At 34.1% G+C, this 21182-nt stretch overlaps 1 protein-coding gene across 4 annotated transcripts in view; it reads right to left on the reverse strand.

Moving 5' to 3' along the window:
- Window positions 1-21182, reverse strand: part of RAB3IP (RAB3A interacting protein) — a 74963-nt gene that overhangs the window by 9797 nt on the left and 43984 nt on the right. For 3 of the 4 annotated variants that reach the window (XM_003927788.4, XM_074402560.1, XM_010338428.3), the window contains 6 exons: window positions 10064-10141; window positions 9242-9445; window positions 6145-6273; window positions 4791-4903; window positions 949-1048; window positions 793-862 (listed from right to left, as the gene is read on the reverse strand). In XM_003927788.4, coding sequence (XP_003927837.2) covers window positions 793-862; window positions 949-1048; window positions 4791-4903; window positions 6145-6273; window positions 9242-9445; window positions 10064-10141 — 694 coding nt within the window. The remainder of the gene's footprint in view (window positions 1-792; window positions 863-948; window positions 1049-4790; window positions 4904-6144; window positions 6274-9241; window positions 9446-10063; window positions 10142-21182) is intronic. The other variant, XM_074402561.1, reaches the window with a different exon arrangement.

Genomic DNA, 21182 nt, shown 5'->3' on the forward strand with positions numbered 1-21182 from the left:
AAGATGGTAGGCTTCAACTAGTATTTAAGCAAGATAATATTTTCAGTGCCTAAAAAATATAAAGACGGAAATTTCGCAAAACTTTAATTGCAAACTGGCATAGACTTGTCCTTAGCCCACTATCTGCTATTTTTATTTTTATACAATCATTTGTACTCAAGAGATACTCCTTTGGAGCTGTCAGGTCATATTAGTTTTTATGCCTGATATTTAAGATATGTAGCTATAAAACCATATAAAACTGTATTACAAAATATTAACACACTTGCATGAGGTTGGTTCTCCTGGATATATCACCTGCACATTTCTGCTGATTTAGAATATGATAATCTTTATTCCATTAAGAATTATCCTCATGACTGCTTCATTAATTCACATGTGAAAGCAGAAAATACAGGGAAAACTTAATTGTTAGTTCCATTTTGGTTTCCATCAATTAAAATAAATCAGACCACTCTGTGGGCTTGCTCATTTTCATCTCTTAAAGAGTCGATTCAATGAGCTTGGAACTCTCTTCACGTTTACCATCTGGTTTATCATACACCTCTGATGAGTTAAAACTAATCCTGCTTAAAATTCAAAATTAAGAGTAAAATGAGGCAAATAAAATAACTAAACTACAATATTTGTTTAAAGACATTTGTTCCCAAATTCTCCACAAATTTTATTAGAACTATAGAAGGAATTCAATATAAATGTACCAATAATAAAGTTGATATATGCATTACTACTTCGTCCTATACTTTTGTTGAACTTTCATGTAAAGATTCATAATTAATCAAGAACACTCACCGTCCTGCTGTTTCACGAGTCCCTGCTGAATGTATCGAATGTATGTAAAAAAGTTACATACAGAAGTGATCTAGGCCAAATGGAAAAAATGTCATGAATGGTGAACTGTATCATGTCAAAGCAAGCTTTATTAAAATTCATGGTTAAGTCACTTACCCTGTATCTGCAAAAAGGAGAAATATAATAATAGTTGCTTGAGTCCCCTAATTTAATTCTGTGTTTACAGGACTTACTCTGGCCAGTAAGAGCACATTTTCTGTAAAATAATGATAAATTTCAGTTTTTTGAAATTAAAAGCATTTGCCCCTACCTTCTGTATAAGTTGCCTACTCATTCGGTTAGATAATAAATATTTAAGAACCTGCTATGTACCAGGCACAGTTCTAGATGCTGGGCTACAGTGATGAAAAGGACAAAGTCTCTGCCCTTGTGAGACTTACATTCTATTAATAGTATAAGTTTAATGCCGTAACATTAACCATAATTCTAGAAACAGAAACTAGGTGTTTTCCATATATGTCCCATCTTGGAACAAATTTACAAATGAGTAATCAGCTGCAGGACAGCTCTCAGCTTTCCATCACGATTTCAACTTCTCAGTTGAAAATATCCTCATGATGACTGTTCAAGTGTCAAAGTATGTTGATAGCTTGCAGGGTAATAGTTTCCAGATCGGGTATTTGTTTATTTGGTTGGTTGGTTGCTATATATGCATTTAATGTGGGACCTAGGGAGAAGTACAAAGGAATAAGCCACCTTATAAAAATACTGAATCTTAACAATCGTTTATCAAGTTCACTAAATTTCACACCATCCTTTCTATTTGCATATGACAAAAAGCTAAAATTTTATATCAGGGCTTCCTGGCTGGGATTAGGCTATCAGCCTCTTGAGGGCAGGGACTTTGATTCATCTTTAAATGCCTGGCACCAAGCATGTGCCAAGCACACAGCACATGTTCAATGACTGCTGCATGAGAAATGACCCATCTGTTACTCTATGGTTCTGTGAGGTAAAGCTGGCATGTCTATCAGACTGGACTTGCAGCAGCTCAGCTGTCTTCCTCCTAAGCTAGAAACCTGGCTTAATATGACTATCACTCCCCATCAATGCAAAATGAGCATAGCTCTAAGTAAAGTGAGTAGCCAATAGCATTTTATGTGACAGTACAAATTATATAGTAACTACATTAAAAACAATGTTTTAGCGATACTTAAATATAATACAAATGTGCCTCTATATTAAGAACACACACAACAATGTGTATTTGAAATAGGATAATTTTTGAGGTGGCAATTAAAATCAAAAACCAATTCCTATCTTTCTTCAAAAAGCTATTATTTCTTTATTAGCAATTCCTTTAATGATCTGTAACAATATTTAAAAGCACTAACTACCAGCTTGAGGAGGATAGAAGATCTAGAAACTTAAAGCACAAAGTGTTGGAAATCTGTGGAACTTCCAAAAGTATAATTTACACAAGACTAAAATGTGCCATCAATCTGCTAAAAATCAATTTATACACTGTTCTTCTGGAAACAGATATATACCTGCTGGTCTACTATTTAGTTTAATTTTGAAATGGATCTGGTAAGGTGGCTTTAAGTATCAACTTTTAAAATAATAAGTGTTTCCTTTTTTTTAACTTGTAAGTTCAGGAGTACATGTGCAGGATGTGCAGGTTTATTACACAGGTAAACATATGCTATAGGGGTTGTTGTATCCATTATTTCATCACCCAGGTATTAAGCCTAGTATCCATTATTCTTCCTGTTCCTCTCCCTCTTCCCTTCCACAGGTTGCAGTGTGTGTTGTTCCCTTCTATATGTCCATGTGTTCTCATCATTTAGCTTCCACTTGTAAGTGAGAAGAGGCAGCATTTGGTTCTCTGTTCCTACATTAGTTTGCTAAGGATAATGGCCTCTAGCTCCAGCCACATCCCTGCAAAGGACATGATCTCATTCTTTTTTATGGCTGCATAGCATTCTATGGTGTATAGTGTTTCTTAAAAGATCTCATTTCTAAGCCATTTTGTAAATTGGACACACTAATATATTTGTAGTTAAGCCAGGATTCAACGCTAATAGACCTCTGATCTCCAACTCCAATTTTTTTTCCAAATATGCTACACTACATTAATATATCTCTGTAACTCTAGACCCAAGATTTCAAATCCTTGTTTGGCCATTTTCATGTGAGAATGTTAACATGTCTACATATAGACCTGTAATCTCCTTCCACAAACCAAAGCCTTTCCTGTTAATTTCCACAATCACTTCAAATCAGTCTTCCAGTCAGACATCTCTAACTCTTTTCTCCTTTACCTATCTCTCCACCCCAATCTAACTTTTCTTTCTTAAAATCTCTCACATCTTCCCTTTCCTCTCCATACACTCGCCATCCTTTGAACATGCTTTGATTTCTTGTTTCTAGGCCTTCAGTTGTATGTACTGCTCTTTATCCAAATTCCTTTATGCTTCAAACACCTAAACAAAATCTCTCTTCCTTCAAGAAGAGTACCTAATCATAGAAGGAATGATCTGACGTTCTTCAAAACCCTCAGTGCTGTGCCACTGATTTAGCCAATATCTTCACACTCTAGCTCACAAGAGCCATGGCCAGAGCCATACTTCACGTTTCATAAAAGAAGACACTATCTTCCTTCAGTTTTTTCCATATGATATGCATCACAAATGCCTTGGTTTCTGGCCCCATTCCCACAAACACAGTATCCTTAAACTTTGTAAACTGTTCTCTAAATCCAAACTAATAATTATTTTACTAAAGATACTATAAATCCACTTTAATATCCCCATTTGTTACCATTTGATGATATGTGCACATGTATGATATGTGTGACATATAATGCAAGCACAAATTTTAAATTCTACATTAAAATTGTCATATGCCATATTTAAAATGTGGCATAACATAGACTTTAAAAGTACAAAAACTGCTATGATTAAATTTAATTCTCCATATTTGAGGTGGAAGGATCAGAAAAAAAATACTCTTATGTTTGTAGAATTTAAGAATGTAATCCTTTCCCTAAAATTCAGAGGCTACTGTGGTACAGGTGCGGCACTAGGGGAGTGAGGTGGACAGGTGGCTTACAGAGCAAATCAAATATATGACTAGGAACCCTCCAACAAATGATCACCTCAATAACAACATTCTGTAATCTTGCTGAGAATGTAACGAGCATTAATAGGAAACAGAAAGGCATACGCAATTCCCACAACAGCTTTAACAGAGACCTGTTGGTTCATCTCAACCAGACTTTTCCTCTTCTCGCTTCAAAATAACCCTGACAGCAGTCAGTTATGCTTTCTATGAGCGCTCTCAGGCTTTCCAGTCCCCTATATTGATCTGGCTCTTAGCATTTAATAAGCATCTTTCTCAAAAGCTTTCAAAGTCATTTTCTAAACAGAAGACAAGACACAATTATGCTGTGGTTTTAGGCAAAACCTTTCACCTTTGCCAGATGTGTTAAATCTTCCCAAACTATTTTTGATGGTCACCTTCAGAGAGAAGTATTTTATACAGAAACCCAGGACACATGGCTATATATATAAATATAATAAACAAAAATTCTGTTTATGACCCACTAAACTGATTTCACAATGCACGATAGGTCACAATATGAGGTTAACACACACACACATACAACCACTCAGGTTTCTATCTCTAGTTCTATCATATATGTATATTATTGTATTGGGTTGGTGCCAAAGTAATCATGCTTGGTGCCATTACTTTCAATGGCAAAAACCAGGATTATTTTTGCACCAATCTATAATTAAAAGGGCTCTCCTTTGATGCTAAATCTGAAATACTGTATTCCACACTGTCTCAGGAATTCGTCTTTGGGCTACACAGACTCTAAAGAGAAATCTGAGGGAAATATAACTACATTTAAAACCAGAAAAACTAAATAACTACAACCCAAAACATTTCAAAAACAGTCACTTTCACAAGTCATGCATGGAAAAACCTACTTTGGTCCGCCACATTCAACTGCAGAAGCTTTCACAAACCGGATAGGTTGTAATCCCACTGGTTCAATGCTTAGGGTATTGTTTTCCACAGCCTCCAGAACAGCCGAAGCCAACTTAAAAAAATGTATATTAGATGTTACACTGACAGAAAAATATCAAAATTGTATTCTACAGTAAACTAATTTTATAAATTCTTCTTCTCCCAAATTCCACTAGCTTGGCTTTAGCAAATGAAAAAGGAAAAAAAAAATCACACAATTTTGGTTTAGTTTATAATCCAAACACTGTTATGAAAGGCAATTCACTTACGGTAAAATAACTTTCCTCATTATCTGGATGAGAATTAAAGGCATTAATTCCAGTCTCTGTTCACTTCTTACCCACAATTAATATCTACTGTTAATGCCACTTCAAAATTAATATCCTAAAGCTTTATTCTGCTAAATGTATACAATATTTTTAAACACTGGTCATTTATAACACACTAATATATATTAATTAGCTATATATTTTCTGAATTTGTATTTATGTGCACAAGAGTGAGTCTACAAAAGAATTAGCTGAATTATCAAACATTAAATGCCTAGATGAAGATGGCAGGAATTGATACGAGATTTGAAACAGGCAAACTTCTGTAGTCTGTCAAGGCTACTAATACTGAATGGCCTACCTGAAACCAGATACAGAGCCACAATGAACAGCACATATTCATATCAAAAGTGTGAAAAATGTTCATCTTAACTTCTGATAAGTAACATTACAATTAAATCCTTGAAATGTTTAACATTAAGGCTCTTAGGATTAAATTTCTTATACTTTGACAGGATGTTTGTAAACAAACCTTTCACATGTAAGAACGAATTAAAATTACAGCTTAAAATTTTTATACTGCCTTATTTTTCTAAGTTTTTTGTATCTACTTAATCTACTTCATTTTATCTTTTTAACAATCCTGTGGCACAGGCAAAGACATTATTTTTCCTGTTTTAAAGTTAAAAAAATAGGATTTTTAATCATGTATAGATAGACACAACAGATACCTTTAACAGAGTGTGTAGAGAACTTCCCTTACACCGAACCTTAGATTGCAAATCAAGAAATAAGCCCTATACCCTATATCTAGTTAATACCTGACTCCAACACAGTACATGTTAGCGTGAATGAGCCTCTGCTTATATAAGGATGTTCAGTAAGTGAATGCCAAGAAATTATCATGATTCTAATATGGAAGGGCAAAAATAGTAAAACATGACATTTTATAATAACTTATTTAAGAGATATTAATATGCAACATGATTTAGTTTTAAAAAGATAGAAACAACTATAATGTATTCCTAACATGAAAAAAAGTTACCTCGCTTTTTGAGAATGTTAAACATGGAAAGATATCTTCTTGGTAGATTTTGTCTAAAAAAGGACACGTCCTGTCCATTGTGGGCTCATCCTTCCACAATCGGAACTCATTATACAAGGATAAGTCAGCCTATCAAACAAACCAAAGGAAAACACAAAACACTTTTTATAAAGTACAAACATAACCACTTTACAAAACCAAAACTAATTTAAACATCATTGAAAAAATGCTCATTTAAAATAATAAATTGAACCACTCTTGATTAGTTATAACCTGGTAGCAGTTTTCCTTTTAAAAAATGACTCCCAAATAGCCAGTCAGCCTTTTTCCATTATCATCCACTACCATGTTCAATAATACTAACATTATCCTCACCCTGAGCCCCTTCTCCCATTCCCACAAAAAAAGCTGGAGTTCCTCTTAAGACACAAGTGGCACTCTATTCAGAATATAATAAATGATGACAAGTCTGTTCTAAAAATAATAAAAAAGTAATCTGGAACCTAATTAATTGAAGTGTCTGAATAAACTGAGACTGGCTGAACTGTGAAACCTAGTTTGCGATCAAAAATGACACTAATTGTTCTACTATAACTTGTAGGCATTCCCAAAAGAACTGTCAAAACATTTATTGCAGAAGCAACAGGATTAAACAAGAACACATAAAGCCTCCTAAACTGACTACCTTAAAATATAACATTCATTTAGATATTTTTGACATATTTTTGGCATCCAGCAGCTACCATCTTAGGCATCAGTAATAATCCACTGATGGCACCTGCCTTCCTATTTACTCTTCCAGCCGTCCCTCTCTTTCCCACCTCTGTAATAAACCTTCCCCAAGTATTCTTCCTTACAGATTCTCAGATTCCCTAAGTCCAGCTCAATACCATCTGCTGGAATACAAAGTTCCACTGACATCAGCCACCCAAACTAGAGCAGTCTCCTTCATCCTATAGCTCTAAGCCACTCTTGTCCAGAAGCACTGGACACACCATAAATGATGCACTCACTACAGCTACAGCCTGCCTTTAGTATAGCTTAATCAGATGTGCAAGTAGTCTACACGAATGTAACAAAGAGCTGAGGGTAACCAAGCTTTCCTACAGATTTCCTTTTAGGGTGTATAAGGGCAATTTCCATGAGAATTTTTTTTTAGCCCAATTCATAAATTCCTTGAATCAAAGCTAAAAGCAAAAAAAATAAATAATATTAGCATATAAGCAATACTTACATTTTCAAATGCATTTTCTTTCTAAAGTTACTGAGAAAATGAACATAAACCCCAAAGCAGATAAATGGTACTCTAAGATTCTAGTTCAAAGGCAGTAATTTAAACCATTTATTAAGAGCTGACTTTGTGCCAGAAACTACTGTAAGCACTTTACAAACATTTAATCCTCACAACTGTGCAAGAGATATTATGATCCCCATTTGTAAATTGCCCAAGACTGCATAGCAAGTAAGCAGTAAAGTCCAAATTGAAATCTAACTGGCTTGATCCCAAAGCCTTGCACTTGGCATCTATGTCTGCAAGCGTGCATGTGTATTTTAAATGTTACAGAAGACAAACTGCTGCTTTTGTCCTGACTGAGTGCCCCACCATGTTTTCTACAAAAACATAGACATGCATCATTTTCTTCCAGATTGTTACATATTTTATAAGACTTACATAGGTCAAATTTATGTAATCCCTTTGTCTAGTAAGACTTTTTGACAAGCTTTTTATGAAACATCAGAATATAACTCATACCTGGAAAGCAAAGGTTATTATTTTGAAGTTATGTGCTGCCTACACACATTTTAAAAGATTTCAAAAAATTAAAAATGAACCTTTACAATGTTCCATGAGAAGACATTCAAATTTTGTTAGTGTAAATGGGGGGAAGTCCATAATTACTTACACATACTGAGTGAGAAACAGCAAAAATATAAGTTGTACCAGGCAATTAAAAAAGCTATCTAAATTCCAAAGAATTCAAATTAAAGTCAGGACAAAAAAAAAGTTTGTTAAATATTTCACAGAAACCAATGTAAATTTTAGATTTGGTTACATTCAGATTTAACCAAGTATTGAACTTCTCTCTTACCAGCATCTTTTTTGTTAATAATTAGTCAAAATGCAATTCAATTAAAACAGGTTAACAGCATTGGTTATTCCATTTAATAAACTTCTGGTTTCCAGACAAAAATTTAACAAGCACACACATTTCTGCAAGATTAATGATAGACTTGAAACAACAATGTAAAAGATGACTTCTAAGAAGAAATGGGAGAGCTTCATAAATTATTGATCAATCCTCTTAGAAATGCATTCTCATAGTATGCAATGATTAAAAACAATTTTTACTCTAAACAGCTCTAAATATTTATATATTATTTCAGTTATCTTTATAACACATCTTTTAAAATAAGACTACCATTATTTCTTTTTTAAATTTTTAGTTATTATGGATACTTAATAACAGTAGCCTTACATAGTTGTAAGTGTCTGAATAACTGAGACTGGTTGAACTGTGAAACCCAATTTGGGATCAGAAATAACACTAATTATTCTACTCTAACTTGAAATTTCACTTAGCAAAATGTCCTCAGCATTACAAAGTTGTAAGGCTACCATCATTTCTATTTTTTGTTGCTTAATTATCTGAATTAACTCTAGGACTCCCTTACTGATATAAAATTCCTTCTTCTCTCTGAATTTAAATGAAAGTGCACTGATCTTTAAGAAAACCATCTTATTTTCACATATTTCTTATGTTCATATTTTGTAAGAGCACTCTAGAAATAAATTTGGACTAGTTAGATCACTAAAGCCACCCACTACCCTCTAGACAACACATAATAGTTTCCTCCCTTAATGAAATATTGAGATTAAGAAACTTACCAAGTTTCCAGCAGGTACTCCAAGGTCAGTCAGGTAGAGAATGGAACTGAAGAATCCCTGAAAGCAGCCAGCTCTAGATAAAGCCTCCCCCATCTTAATACTGCATATTTTGTACTAAAAATTTTGCTGGCCAAAATGATAACTGACACCTCAGTGATGAGAATTAACAAGTATCAACAGAGTCAGAGGGGACAGTCCTTGACGAGTTACCTCTTTGCAGTCTTTTACAATTGGCTGTATCACACTGAGGTCCTGATGACTGCCACTCATAGCACTGCTTGTGCTTTTATTTCTTGTATGCCCCTTTTTAAAAGGTGTCTTTCCACCTGGCAGAGGCTCCTGTGTAGGTGAAGTTGGAGAACTGGACAATACAAGTGTCTTCAGTGCAGCTACTTCAGCTTGAAGTACATCAATCTTGAAAAAAAAAATCAACATAGTCACATACATTAAATATGTTTTATAACAGATGCAGCTAAATATTAGCAATCTGGTCAAAACACTTTCAGAGATGAAAAGTAACTTTTAATTTCTATTTCCTGTGGAGTAATAAAGAGAAAGTAAAATCAAGTTTTTTGATGTTTCCATACGGTTTGGATTCATCTATTAATTCACGATGTCAAATGAATTTGTGAAAATTATCAAAATATCTAACATTTCTGTGAATTTTCAAAATATAATAGCTTATGATTAGTTGTAGAAGTTCACTGCTAAAACAGCAAAATCTAGTAACATTTAGGTGGCTTTTCTCAGTGAATTTTAAAATAAGTATTAACTTTAAAATGTGATTCTATAATCCTTTGGATAATTCATGTGATTTACAAGGCTTTAATCATTTGGTTATCACATAAATGGACACCAAATGTTCACTATTAATTATATATACATAGTAGCTATTTTCTTCTATTATTCTGCAGTTTCCAAATTGAAAACAAGCACTACTTTACCATCAGAACGAAAGCCAACAGATGTTAAGGTATCTTTAAAATAGTTATCACTAATTATTTTATACTATTAAGAGCAGCAAAAACTTACTTTTCCTTGTGCTTCTTTTAGCTGTTTTTCTGCTGTTGCCTGCTTGATATTTGCTTCTCTCACCATTTTATGAGCTTCCTGAAAAAGTTAACATCTCAAATTTTGGAAACAAAGTAGCATTTGTTTTCAAAAAGCTTTTTGCCTAGTGTTTATGACTGAAGCAAGAATATACTACCAAAGGTTACCCTGAAAATAAGTATTCAATGTCAACTACCGAAGCAGCAGTTGAAAAGAGAGAGACAAACTATGAGACATCAGGAATAGGTGCCTTCTTTTAGGACCTATTACCACTGAGGCAGCCAAGTTGAGATCAATCCTCCTGATTAATGCTTGTGTAAAGACTGTGAATGTGATGAAGGCAAACAAACAATGACCAACATGTCAAAGCCAACTCCTTTGCAGCCACATTTTTATAATGCCATCACTATATATGTTCTTATTAGTCACAGCAAAGACATACAGGAGGGATAAGTAAAAACATTAACACACCAATAATGTTGCAGTTTACAGTAATGACAACTAAGAAGTCTTAGGGCTTCCAATAAAAACATTCATAAAGTTATACTGACAATTTTGTGCAAAGCAACCTAAAAAGGCAGATAAGAGTTTAACCCTTTAATAGTTTTAATCTTCTAGTTCCACAAGTATGGAACTCTAGGTATTTAATTCCCCTTTATTCATATAATGTTTATTTATGAAACATTTAATCATTTCACCTCCTTGTGAGGTGCTGCTGCTCCAGATATTGATTACCTACTGGGAAAAAAAGTCCCTGTTCTTAAGGAGCTTACATTCTGATTATATGTATTAATAAAATAAAATATCAGGATAAGAATTACAAGTTTTATTCTAAATGCAATATGAAGCCTTACAGTTTTTTTAAGCAAGAAAGAGAAATGATCTTTTTATTTTTAAAAGATTATACTCCTGTATAGAATAATCCCTATAAGGGATTAAGAATGGACTGGAAGCCTACATAGGGCACTTGAGCTAGTGCCCTGGGATTTAAGTACTTATGTTTTAGAACTTCAATTTACAGTTTATCAGAGGAAAGAAGAAAATGAGCTTCAAAGGTATTTAATAATAGTTTGACAATGGCACTTTCACTAGGTCTGTCAAAATGCACAGTTGTAGAATGGAAGAGTGGAAGTTCTTTACATCAGAGTTTGACTGTTTTCCCATTTGCTCATTTGCTTTCACAGTACTGTAATGATTGCAGTTTATGTGTGCCCATGAATGTGAATTTGCAGCTTACATTAAAAAGGATAATCTTTACTATCAATGATTTGTAACAAAATGATATGAACCATGAAGATATTCCATGCAGTATTATTCTGGCTACCTTGCAAAGTCCTTAAGAGCTGTCAAATTTAGAATTAAATATTCTCCTTTTAAAAAAAAACAAATGTTTCAGATTTGCTGTATTTCTTCTGGCATAAGTGGCTGTCCACAGAAAAGTACTTGGCAGTATTTTAAAAATACTAAGCCCAAGTAATCTGACTCTTCAAGATAAGCAATATTTTAGCTATAAATGCAAAAGTAATTCATACTATGGAGAGAACAGTTGATGAAGTTTTTGGAAATGGACCTTGTTTTCATTAATAGTGAATTACGCAATTTGGACCAAACCTCTAATGAAGAACAGTTAGAAGAGCTAGGTAAGTTTTTTGTTTGTTTTTAAAATGCGTTTGAAGGTATTTGAGAACAAAATAGCAAAGTAAACTTAGAAGCGATGTGAAATTTTAGGTGACGTTTCCACTACAGACATAAGGATTACAGTGAAAAGGTATAACATACATGTAACTGGAGCCCCAAAAGGAAAGATGAGCACTAGACTGGGACAGGATAGGTATCTAAAAAGATAACATGCAGAATTTGTACAGAATTTTTTAAAAATTGACAAAAAATCAAAAGTTAGATTCAAAAAAGTTTTAAACTTTTTCCATCACACTGTCCTTCCAAAGCTGAAAATAATATAAGTATCACCTATACCAGGAGTCAGCAAACTTTTTCTGTAAAGAGTCAAACAGTATGTATACATATACAGTCTGAGTTGCAACTTCTCAGCTCAGCTCTGCTGTTGCAATGTGAAAGCAGCCATAGATAATACACAAATTAATGTGGCTATTTTAATAAATATTTATTAACACTGAAATATACATAACATTTTCTTTTTCTTTCAGCATATCCAGCACCTCTCAGTTACCTTTTTTTTAGAGGGGAGGTGGTGAGCACACAAGATCTACCTTTTTACCAAAGTTGTAACATACAAAATAGTCATTATGCTGTACACTGGGTCTTCAGAATTTATCTATCCTGCATAACTGATATCTTGTACCACTGAGCAAAATCTCCCATTTCACCCAACCCTGACAACCACCAATCTACTCTGTGCTTCTATGAGCTCAACTATTTTAGATTTCACATATGAGTGAGATAATGTAGCATTTGTCTTTCTGTGTCTTGCTTATTTCACTTAACAAAATGTCCTCCAGGTTCACTCATGTTGTTGCAAAAGGCAGAATTTCCATTTTCTTTTAAGACTGAGTAGTATTCACATACACACACATACCCCATATTTTTTTTATCCATTCATCAATAAACATTTAAATTGTTTCTATAACTTTGCTACTACGAATAATGCTCGAATGAACACAGAACATGTAACTCACCAAGTTAGCGATTTTCTTTTGGATACATATACCTGGAAGTGGAATTGATGGATCATACAGTAGCTTTAATTTTTTGAGGAGAAACTTCCATACTGTTTTCCATAATGGCTGCACCAATTTGCATCCCCACCAATAGTGCCAATAGTGTACAAGGGTTCCTTTTCTCCACAGACTTGCCAACATTTGCCATCTTTTGTCTTTTAATAACAGCCACTCTAACAAGTGCAAGGTGCTATCTCATTGGGGTTTGATTGGCATTTACCTGATGATTAGTGATGTTGGGTACCTCATCATACACCAGTTGGCCATTTGTAGGTCTTATTAGGAGAAATGTCTATTTAGGTCCCTAGCCCATCTTTTAATTGGGTTGTTTTTTTGCTACTGCATTCCTATTTTGGATATTAACTCCTTATCAAATACATGGTTTGCAAATAACTTCTCCCATTCAGTATGTTGCTTTTTCATTTTGTTGACTGTTTTTTGCTGGGCAGATGCTTTTTAATTCGATGCACTCCCACTTCTCCACTTTGCTTTTGTTGCCTCTGCTTTTGGTGTCACATTCAAAAAATCATCGTCCAGACCAATGTCAAGAAGCTTTTTCCCTGTTTCTTCTGAGTTTTACAGTTTCAGGCCTTAGATATTAAGTCTTTAATCCAATTTGAATTGATTATTCTTTATGGTGTGAGATCAGGGTCTAATTTCATTCATTTGCATGTGGATATCCAATTGTCGCAGCAGCATTTATTGAAAAGACTACCTACACCCCAGTGGATGTCCTTGGCATCTTTGTTGAGGATCAGCTAACCATAAATGTGTTATTTCTGGGCTCTCTATTCTATTAGTCCATATGTCTGTTTTTGTATCATTATCATACTGTTTTGATTTCTGTAACTTTGTCATGTATTTTGAAATTGGGAAGTGTGATGCATCTAGCTTTATTTTTCTTGCTCAAGATTACTGTGGGCATGGTGGCTCATGCCTGTTATACCAGCACTTTGGGAGGCTGAGGCAGGTGGATCACTCTCGCCTCCTGGCCAACATGGTGAAACGCTGTTTGTACTAAAAATACAAAAATTAGCTTGGTGTGGTGGTCCACACCTATAATCCCAGCTACTCAGAAGGCTGAGGCAGGAGAGTCACTAGAACCTGGGAGACGGATGTTGCAGTGAGCTGAGATCACGCCATTGTGCTCCAGCCTAGGCAACAGAGACTCCATATCAGAAGAAAAAAAAAAGATTACTTTGGCTATTAACGTCTTTTGTGGTTCCATATGAATTTTCTACTTCAGTTAAAAAATGCCATTGGATTTTGATAGGGATTGCACTGCATTTGTACATCACTTGGGTAGAACAGACATTTTAACAGTATTAATTCTTCCAACCAAAGAAAGCTCTTTCCACCTGTGTCTTAATTCCCTTCATGAACTATACTATGATTTTCATTATACAAGTATTTTGGCCTCTTTGGTTAAGTTTATTCTTGAGTATTTTATTCTTTTTGACACTGAAATTATGAGATTGTTTTCTAAAATTCCTTTTCAGATAACTGGTTGACTGTGTAAAGAAACATCATTAATTTTCATATCCTGCAACCCTACCAAATTCATTTATTAGTTCTAACTTTTGTTGTTGTTGAATTTTGTCTTTAGAATTTTCTGCATTTGTGATCATGTCATATGCACACAGATAGTTTTATTTCTTCCTTTCCAATTTGGTTGCCTTTTCTTTTTCGTGTCTGATTGTGCTAACATTCCAATACCATGCTATACAGAAATGGTGAAGAGTGGGCATCCTTGTCTTATAACAGATCTTAGAAGAAAAGCTTTCAATTTCCCCCACTGATTATGATGTTGGCTATGGACTTTTCACATATGGCCTTTATTATCTTTTAAGTTCCTACATCTATTTTGTTGAGAGTTTTTACCATAAATGAATGTGGAATTTTGTCAAATCCTTTTTCTGCTTCTATCAAGATGATAATGTATATTATATCATTCTATTGCTGTGGTTTATCACACTGATTGATTTTCCTATGTTGATGCATCCCTGCATCCCAGGGACAAATATCATTTGGTCATAATGTATAACCCTTTTAATATGGTATTGAATTTGATTTTCTAATATTTTATTGAGGGATTCTACACCTATGTTCATTAGGAATATTGGCCTACAGATTCTTCCTTGTGGTACATTTACTGACTTTGGTATCAGAGTGATATTGGCCTCATAAAATGAGTTTCTAAGTGTTTCCTCTTCAAATTTTTAAGTGTAAAAAGAATTGGCACCGATTCTTCTTTGAATGTTTGGTAGAATTTACCTGTGAAACCATCTAGTCTTGGGCTTTTTTGTTTCTACGTCTTGAATCCGTTTTCTGGAATTTGATTCCAGAAAATGGTCTAGGAATTTATTTCTTCTAGATTATCCAATTGATTGGTATGTGGTTCATAAAAGTCACTTATAATCCTTTTTATTTCTGAAGCATCCATTGTAATATCTCCTCTTTCATTTCTGATTTATTTGAGTCCTCTCTTTTCTTGGTTTGTCTACTAAGCGTTTTTCAAAAAACAAACTTCAGGTTTTCTTAATATTTTGTTATTTTCCTATTCTCTATTCATTTCTACGCTTTGTTATTCCCTTCTCTCTGCTAAGTCTGAATTTAGTTTGTTCTCTGTCTGATTCCTTGAGGTATAAAGTTAGGTTGTTTGAGATCATTCATCTTTTTTAATGTAGCCATTTACCCCACTTACTACCGCTTTTTCTGTATCTCGTAAGTTTTGCTACATCGTGCTTTCGGTTTCATCTGTCTCAAGAAATTTTTCAAGTTCCCTTTTCATTTTTTATTTGATCCAAAGGTTGTTCAAAAAAATCATTATTTAATTTCCATATATTTGAGTTTTCCTGTTTTCTATTATTAATTCCTAACTGTATTCCATTGTGAATGGAAAAAAAGATTCTGAGAATAATTTTGATTCTCTCAAATTTAAGACCTGTTTTGTGACCTAACATGAACTATAATGGAGAATGTTTCAGGTGCACCTAAGAAGAATGCATATTCATTTGCTGTTGTGTTAAAAGTTCTATACGTATCTGTTAGGTCCATTTGGTCTACATTGCTATGCAGTTCTGTTTCCTTATTAATTTTCTACCTGAATAATCTATTCATTAGAGAGACTGGAAGTACCTACTGAAGTCACCTACTATTAATGTCTTACTATATCTCCCTTCAGATTTTTCAGTTTGTTTTATACATTTAGGTGCTTTGATGTTGGGTGCATACATACAGTCATGCACCACATAACATTTCAGTGAACAATGGACTGCATATATGACAATGGACTGCATATATGACTGCATATATGACAATGGACTGCATATATGACAGTATATAATATGCATATATTATAATTTCTATAAAATTATAATACCATATTTATTTTTACTTCACCTTTTCTATGTTTAGATACATAAATATTGACCATCATGTCACAACTACCTACAGTACTCAGTATAGTAACATGTTGTACAGGTTTGTAGCCCAGAAGCAATAAGCAATACCATATAGCCAAGGTGTATAGCAGGCTATGCAATCTAACTTTTACCACATCTAGGTTTGTATAAGTACACGCTATGATATTTGCATAATGATAAAATCTCATGACAAAATTACCAAACAATATATTTTTCAGAATATATTCCCACCATAAGTGATGCAAGACTGTCTTTATAACTTTTATACTTTTTTGTTGAACTCTTTTGTCATCATATAATGACCTTTTTTGTCTCTTGTGACTGTTTTGACTTACAGTATATTCTGGCTGATATAAGTATAGCTACCCCTGCTCTCTTCTGAATATCATTTACATGGAAATATTTCTCCACTCCTTCACTTTCAGTCTGTATGTATCCTTGAATCCAAAGTGTCTCTCTCACAGACAGCATACAGTTGGCTTTTTAAAACAACAACAAAGAAACAGGATCTCACTCTATTGCCCAGGATGAAATGTACTGGTGCAATCATAGTTGACTGCAACATCAAACTCGTGTGCTCAGCCTCCTAAGTAGCTAGGACTACAAGTATGCACCACCACGTCCAGCTAATTTTTATTTTTAATTTTTTTGGAGTCATGGCCTCACTGTTTGCCCAGGCTGGTCTCAAACTCCTGGATGCTCCTGACATCAAGCAATCTTCGTTCTTTGGCCTCCCAAAGTACTGAGATTAAAAGTATAAGTCACCATGCCAAGTCAGTTGGCTTTTTAAAAATCCATTCAGCCACCCTATTTCTTTTGATTGAGTTAAGTCCACTTACATTTAAATAACTGATGAAAAGTAAGGACTGTTCTTACCATTTTGTTAATTTATTTCTTGAGGCTTGATGATTTTTTGTGGTAGCGTAATTTCTTTTCTCTTCGTCTTTTGTGTATCTACTCTACTTTTTTTGTGGTTAGTATGGGTTCACATTAAACATTTTACAGTTGTAGAAGTCTCTTTTAAGCTGAGAACAACTTAATTTCAATCACATGCAGATACTCTACACTTTGATTCCCCACACACACTTTTATGTCATGTCAGATTTTACTTCTCTGTTCTATCTCCATTAACAAATTTCTGTGGTCATAGTTACTCTTCCACATTTGTCCTCCAATTTATATAATATTAAATTTTTCATATAATTTTCATGTCACAAAATCTTTTTTTCCCCCACAACGATTTGAAAATGTAAAAATCACTATTAGTTCACAGGCTGTGAAAAAGTAAAGATAAGCTAATTTTACCCTGCAGGCTGTAGATCCTTACATTTATGTATATACTCTTACAAACTTTGATAACAAATTTTTTTTCTAGCTGGTTAGCAGTGATTCAGAGGAAGGTTTTCTCTTTTTCAAAAACACTGTTTAAATGCAACATCTTCTGATTAATTTGTAGAAATAATGTGTTAGTATTAGAGAAGACAGATATTTGCCAGAGGATTTTTCTTGAAAAACCTTCACATAACTGGTAATGGAACTGAAAATTTAGTATAATGATTTAAAATAGGGAAAGATGTCCTTCTTCTATTAGAACAATAGACATGTGAGTTACAAACAGCATTATATTTACTTTTGAAAATGGAACTCAGACCAGACCTTCATCTGGAATATAAACTGTTGCAACAAGATTTTCTAAAATAAAGTAACATATTCAATCACATCCCTGTCACTTAGCATATATAAAACGTGTACATATAACTAACGTTTTAATGAGAATAAAGTATTTTTGTACCAGAATAAAAATTTTAAGCATTATGTCTTATCTTTTAAAACTTGTATTTATATGTTAACACATTAGTATGTCCATTAGCAAGTGTGTATAATTTATAAATATGTATATTGTTCATATAGAACACTGCCTATATGCACCTAGCACATAGGGATCTCTCAATAAATATTAGGTATCTTCATCATAATGGAGGTACATGCTCAAATTTTTCTTGTACTGATCAAGTAGAGGATCAAAAAGTTTGTTATCTATTGATTTAGCTAACAAATGATGGTGGCTTGGAAGGTGATTTGCTCTTTGTCCTAGAGGTAGCATCAAAAGACTTAACTGATCATTTGAGCATGAAATGAAGAAATAAGAGGCCTCAGTGATGACTTCTTTTCTGTGGTTTGAGACAAATAGAAATGCCACTTACGATTTTCACAGTAGGTAAAGCAAGAATCATGAATATGATTACCTGCAATGCTCATTAGCCTCTCTATGCCTCACTTTTCTTCTCAGATAAAATGATAATAATCTGCCCTCTATGCATCATAGTATTGCTGAGAGAGAACTAGACTTATCATAAACACTTACTAAACCGACTTATAAAACATCAACATCTTAAGACTTTATTCTCCATGTGAGATGTAGACTGCTTTGTAAAGTATTCAACGGATTTAATTTTATATTATCTGAAAATTGGAGGTGTTAGAAGAAAAACATAACTTTTGAGGTTAAGTATTTGATACTTTTAAAACTCAACATTATTACATACAAAGTGTAATTATAAACATTAGGATAATAAACTCCTAATTCGAATATACATGTCAGGCTTACCAAAAGTGTGTATATTGTTTATTCAGAATAATCTTCAAATATTAAAAAGTTATGCACACATACACAAACACATATGAAGTGCAAAAATAAAAGATCTTTTCATAAGACAATAGTAAACAGATGATGAAGGCACAATTAAGATCAAAGAAAAATTTTAGCACCTTTTTCACAATTCATAATTGGTTCAAATACAATTTTCTTCATTACCAAAATCATCTCTAATCAATGTACTCTGATTTCCAGAAAGTAGCCACAGTGTCAATACTAATTCAATGGCCACCGCTGGGTTAGAAAAGGTTAGGGACTCCAAACTGTATTTTTTTAGATATGCTATTTCACTAACTGCACAAACTACATTTCTGGCCCTTCACATCCTGCTACTAACAAGTAGAAGTTTCCTTCTGTTTTTTCTCCTTCTATTTCATGTAACTGAACATACATACATGTACAGATGGGTAAAATTAAGCAGGGCTAAAATTAAATGCAAGTAGTCAGGAAATCAAAATTAACATAAATAGCTTAATATATTTGCTTTCTTACCTAGTATCCATATATCACTACAAAATTTTCTTCCATTCGGACAATACTGGAAGAAAAATCTTATGTTTCTGTATAACCCTCTATATACAGAAATGTAACAAGTCACATAGCTTCTATTCTATCTCTTTAACTTTCCATTCTTCCTATCCTTAAATTCATTTTCCTCTCATATCTGATGACTAGCTAGCTAAGGAAATAAACGAATTAGTTTTAAAATGTTCATGAAAGAAAATGACCCCAAAAAGACAGAAAAGAAGGCAAAGAGGTATGGAGCAGAGAAGGCACGAAAGGTCCTACATGTCAAAAGACATTCAGTGCAATGTTACTTGTAATGATAAAAGTTGTGGAACAGGCACCTGGTAGATTATGACTATCATTACAATTAGCGATGGTGTAGTAACATTGAAAATGTTATTTAAAAAAACACAAATATTAAATTACAGCTATGTAAGAATATATATATTCCTGAGACTGAAATAGATTATGAATAAATAACAAAAGGTAATGGAATTTCACAAGTTTATTATAATAAAAGTTTTAAGAACAAATCTTTAAGAAAAAAATATATATATTGTTAAGTGATAATGGCATTAGCCATTCCAGTAACACATCAATGTTTTGTTAAGGAACTTCTAAAGACTCAGGTCTTAACCCAAAGGAGACACTTTACGGCAACAGTCCTTACCATGGAAGTATTACCCTCACCTCACCCCCCAGAGATATCTGTAAGCTGTCAAAATGATTAGGGAGTATTACTAGCACTTTTTGAGCAAAGCCTATTGTGATAGTTAATTGTGTATGTCAATTCAGTCAATTGAATCACAAGGTGCTCAAATCTGAATCACAAGGTGCTCAAATACGTACTCAAATATTATCCTGAATGTCTCTGGGTAAGAACAACATTTACATTGGTAGACTGAATAAAGTAGACTGCCCTCTAGAATGTGGGTGACCCTCATCCAATCAGTTGATGGCCTGAACAGAACAAAAAAGAGTGACCCTCCCCCAAGGAAGAGTTTTTTTTCTGCTTTCAGAGTCAAACTGAAACTTTTGCTCTTCTGAATTCTCACGCTTTCAAAGTCGGACTGGAGGTGCACCATCAGCCCTTCTGGGCCTCCAGTTTGCTGACTCCCACTGCAGTTCCCTGAGACTGGCTAGCCTCCATAACAGCAAGAGCCAACTCCCTATAATAATGAGTGCCTCTGTCTCTCTCTCTCCTTCTCTGTATCTCTCTACATATGTATACATATAGGCTCTGTTTTATACCAAGGACACTAAACATCCTACAATGTCAGTGGCACCTCTATGGAGAAATACTGCTCCAGTTAGGCAGAAATTTTAGTCCTGGTGGCAGGCTGGATATAAAAAGTATGCCTTCTTGCCGGGCGCGGTGGCTCAAGCCTGTAATCCCAGCACTTTGGGAGGCTGAGGCGGGTGGATCACGAGGTCGAGAGATCGAGACCATCCTGGTCAACATGGTGAAACCCCGTCTCTACTAAAAGATACAAAAAATTAGCTGGGCATGGTGGCACGTGCCTGTAATCCCAGCTACTCAGGAGGCTGAGGCAGGAGAATTGCCTGAGCCCAGGAGGCGGAGGTTGCGGTGAGCCGAGATCGCGCCATTGCACTCCAGCCTGGGTAACAAGAGCGAAACTCCGTCTCAAAAAAAAAAAAAAAAAAAAAAAGTATGCCTTCTTACAAGAAGATGTGCCTTCTAATATTTCTCCAATCATCCCATATAAGATGACTATCTCTAAGAGTTTGCCCTCTTAGTTGTACAGTCTTATGTAGTTAATCTAAAGTAGCCTGTAAATATTTGGTAAAATATAAAT

This window comes from Saimiri boliviensis, chromosome 7 (genome assembly GCF_048565385.1).
Source record: "Saimiri boliviensis isolate mSaiBol1 chromosome 7, mSaiBol1.pri, whole genome shotgun sequence".
In the NCBI taxonomy this organism is placed as follows: Eukaryota; Metazoa; Chordata; class Mammalia; order Primates; family Cebidae; genus Saimiri; species Saimiri boliviensis.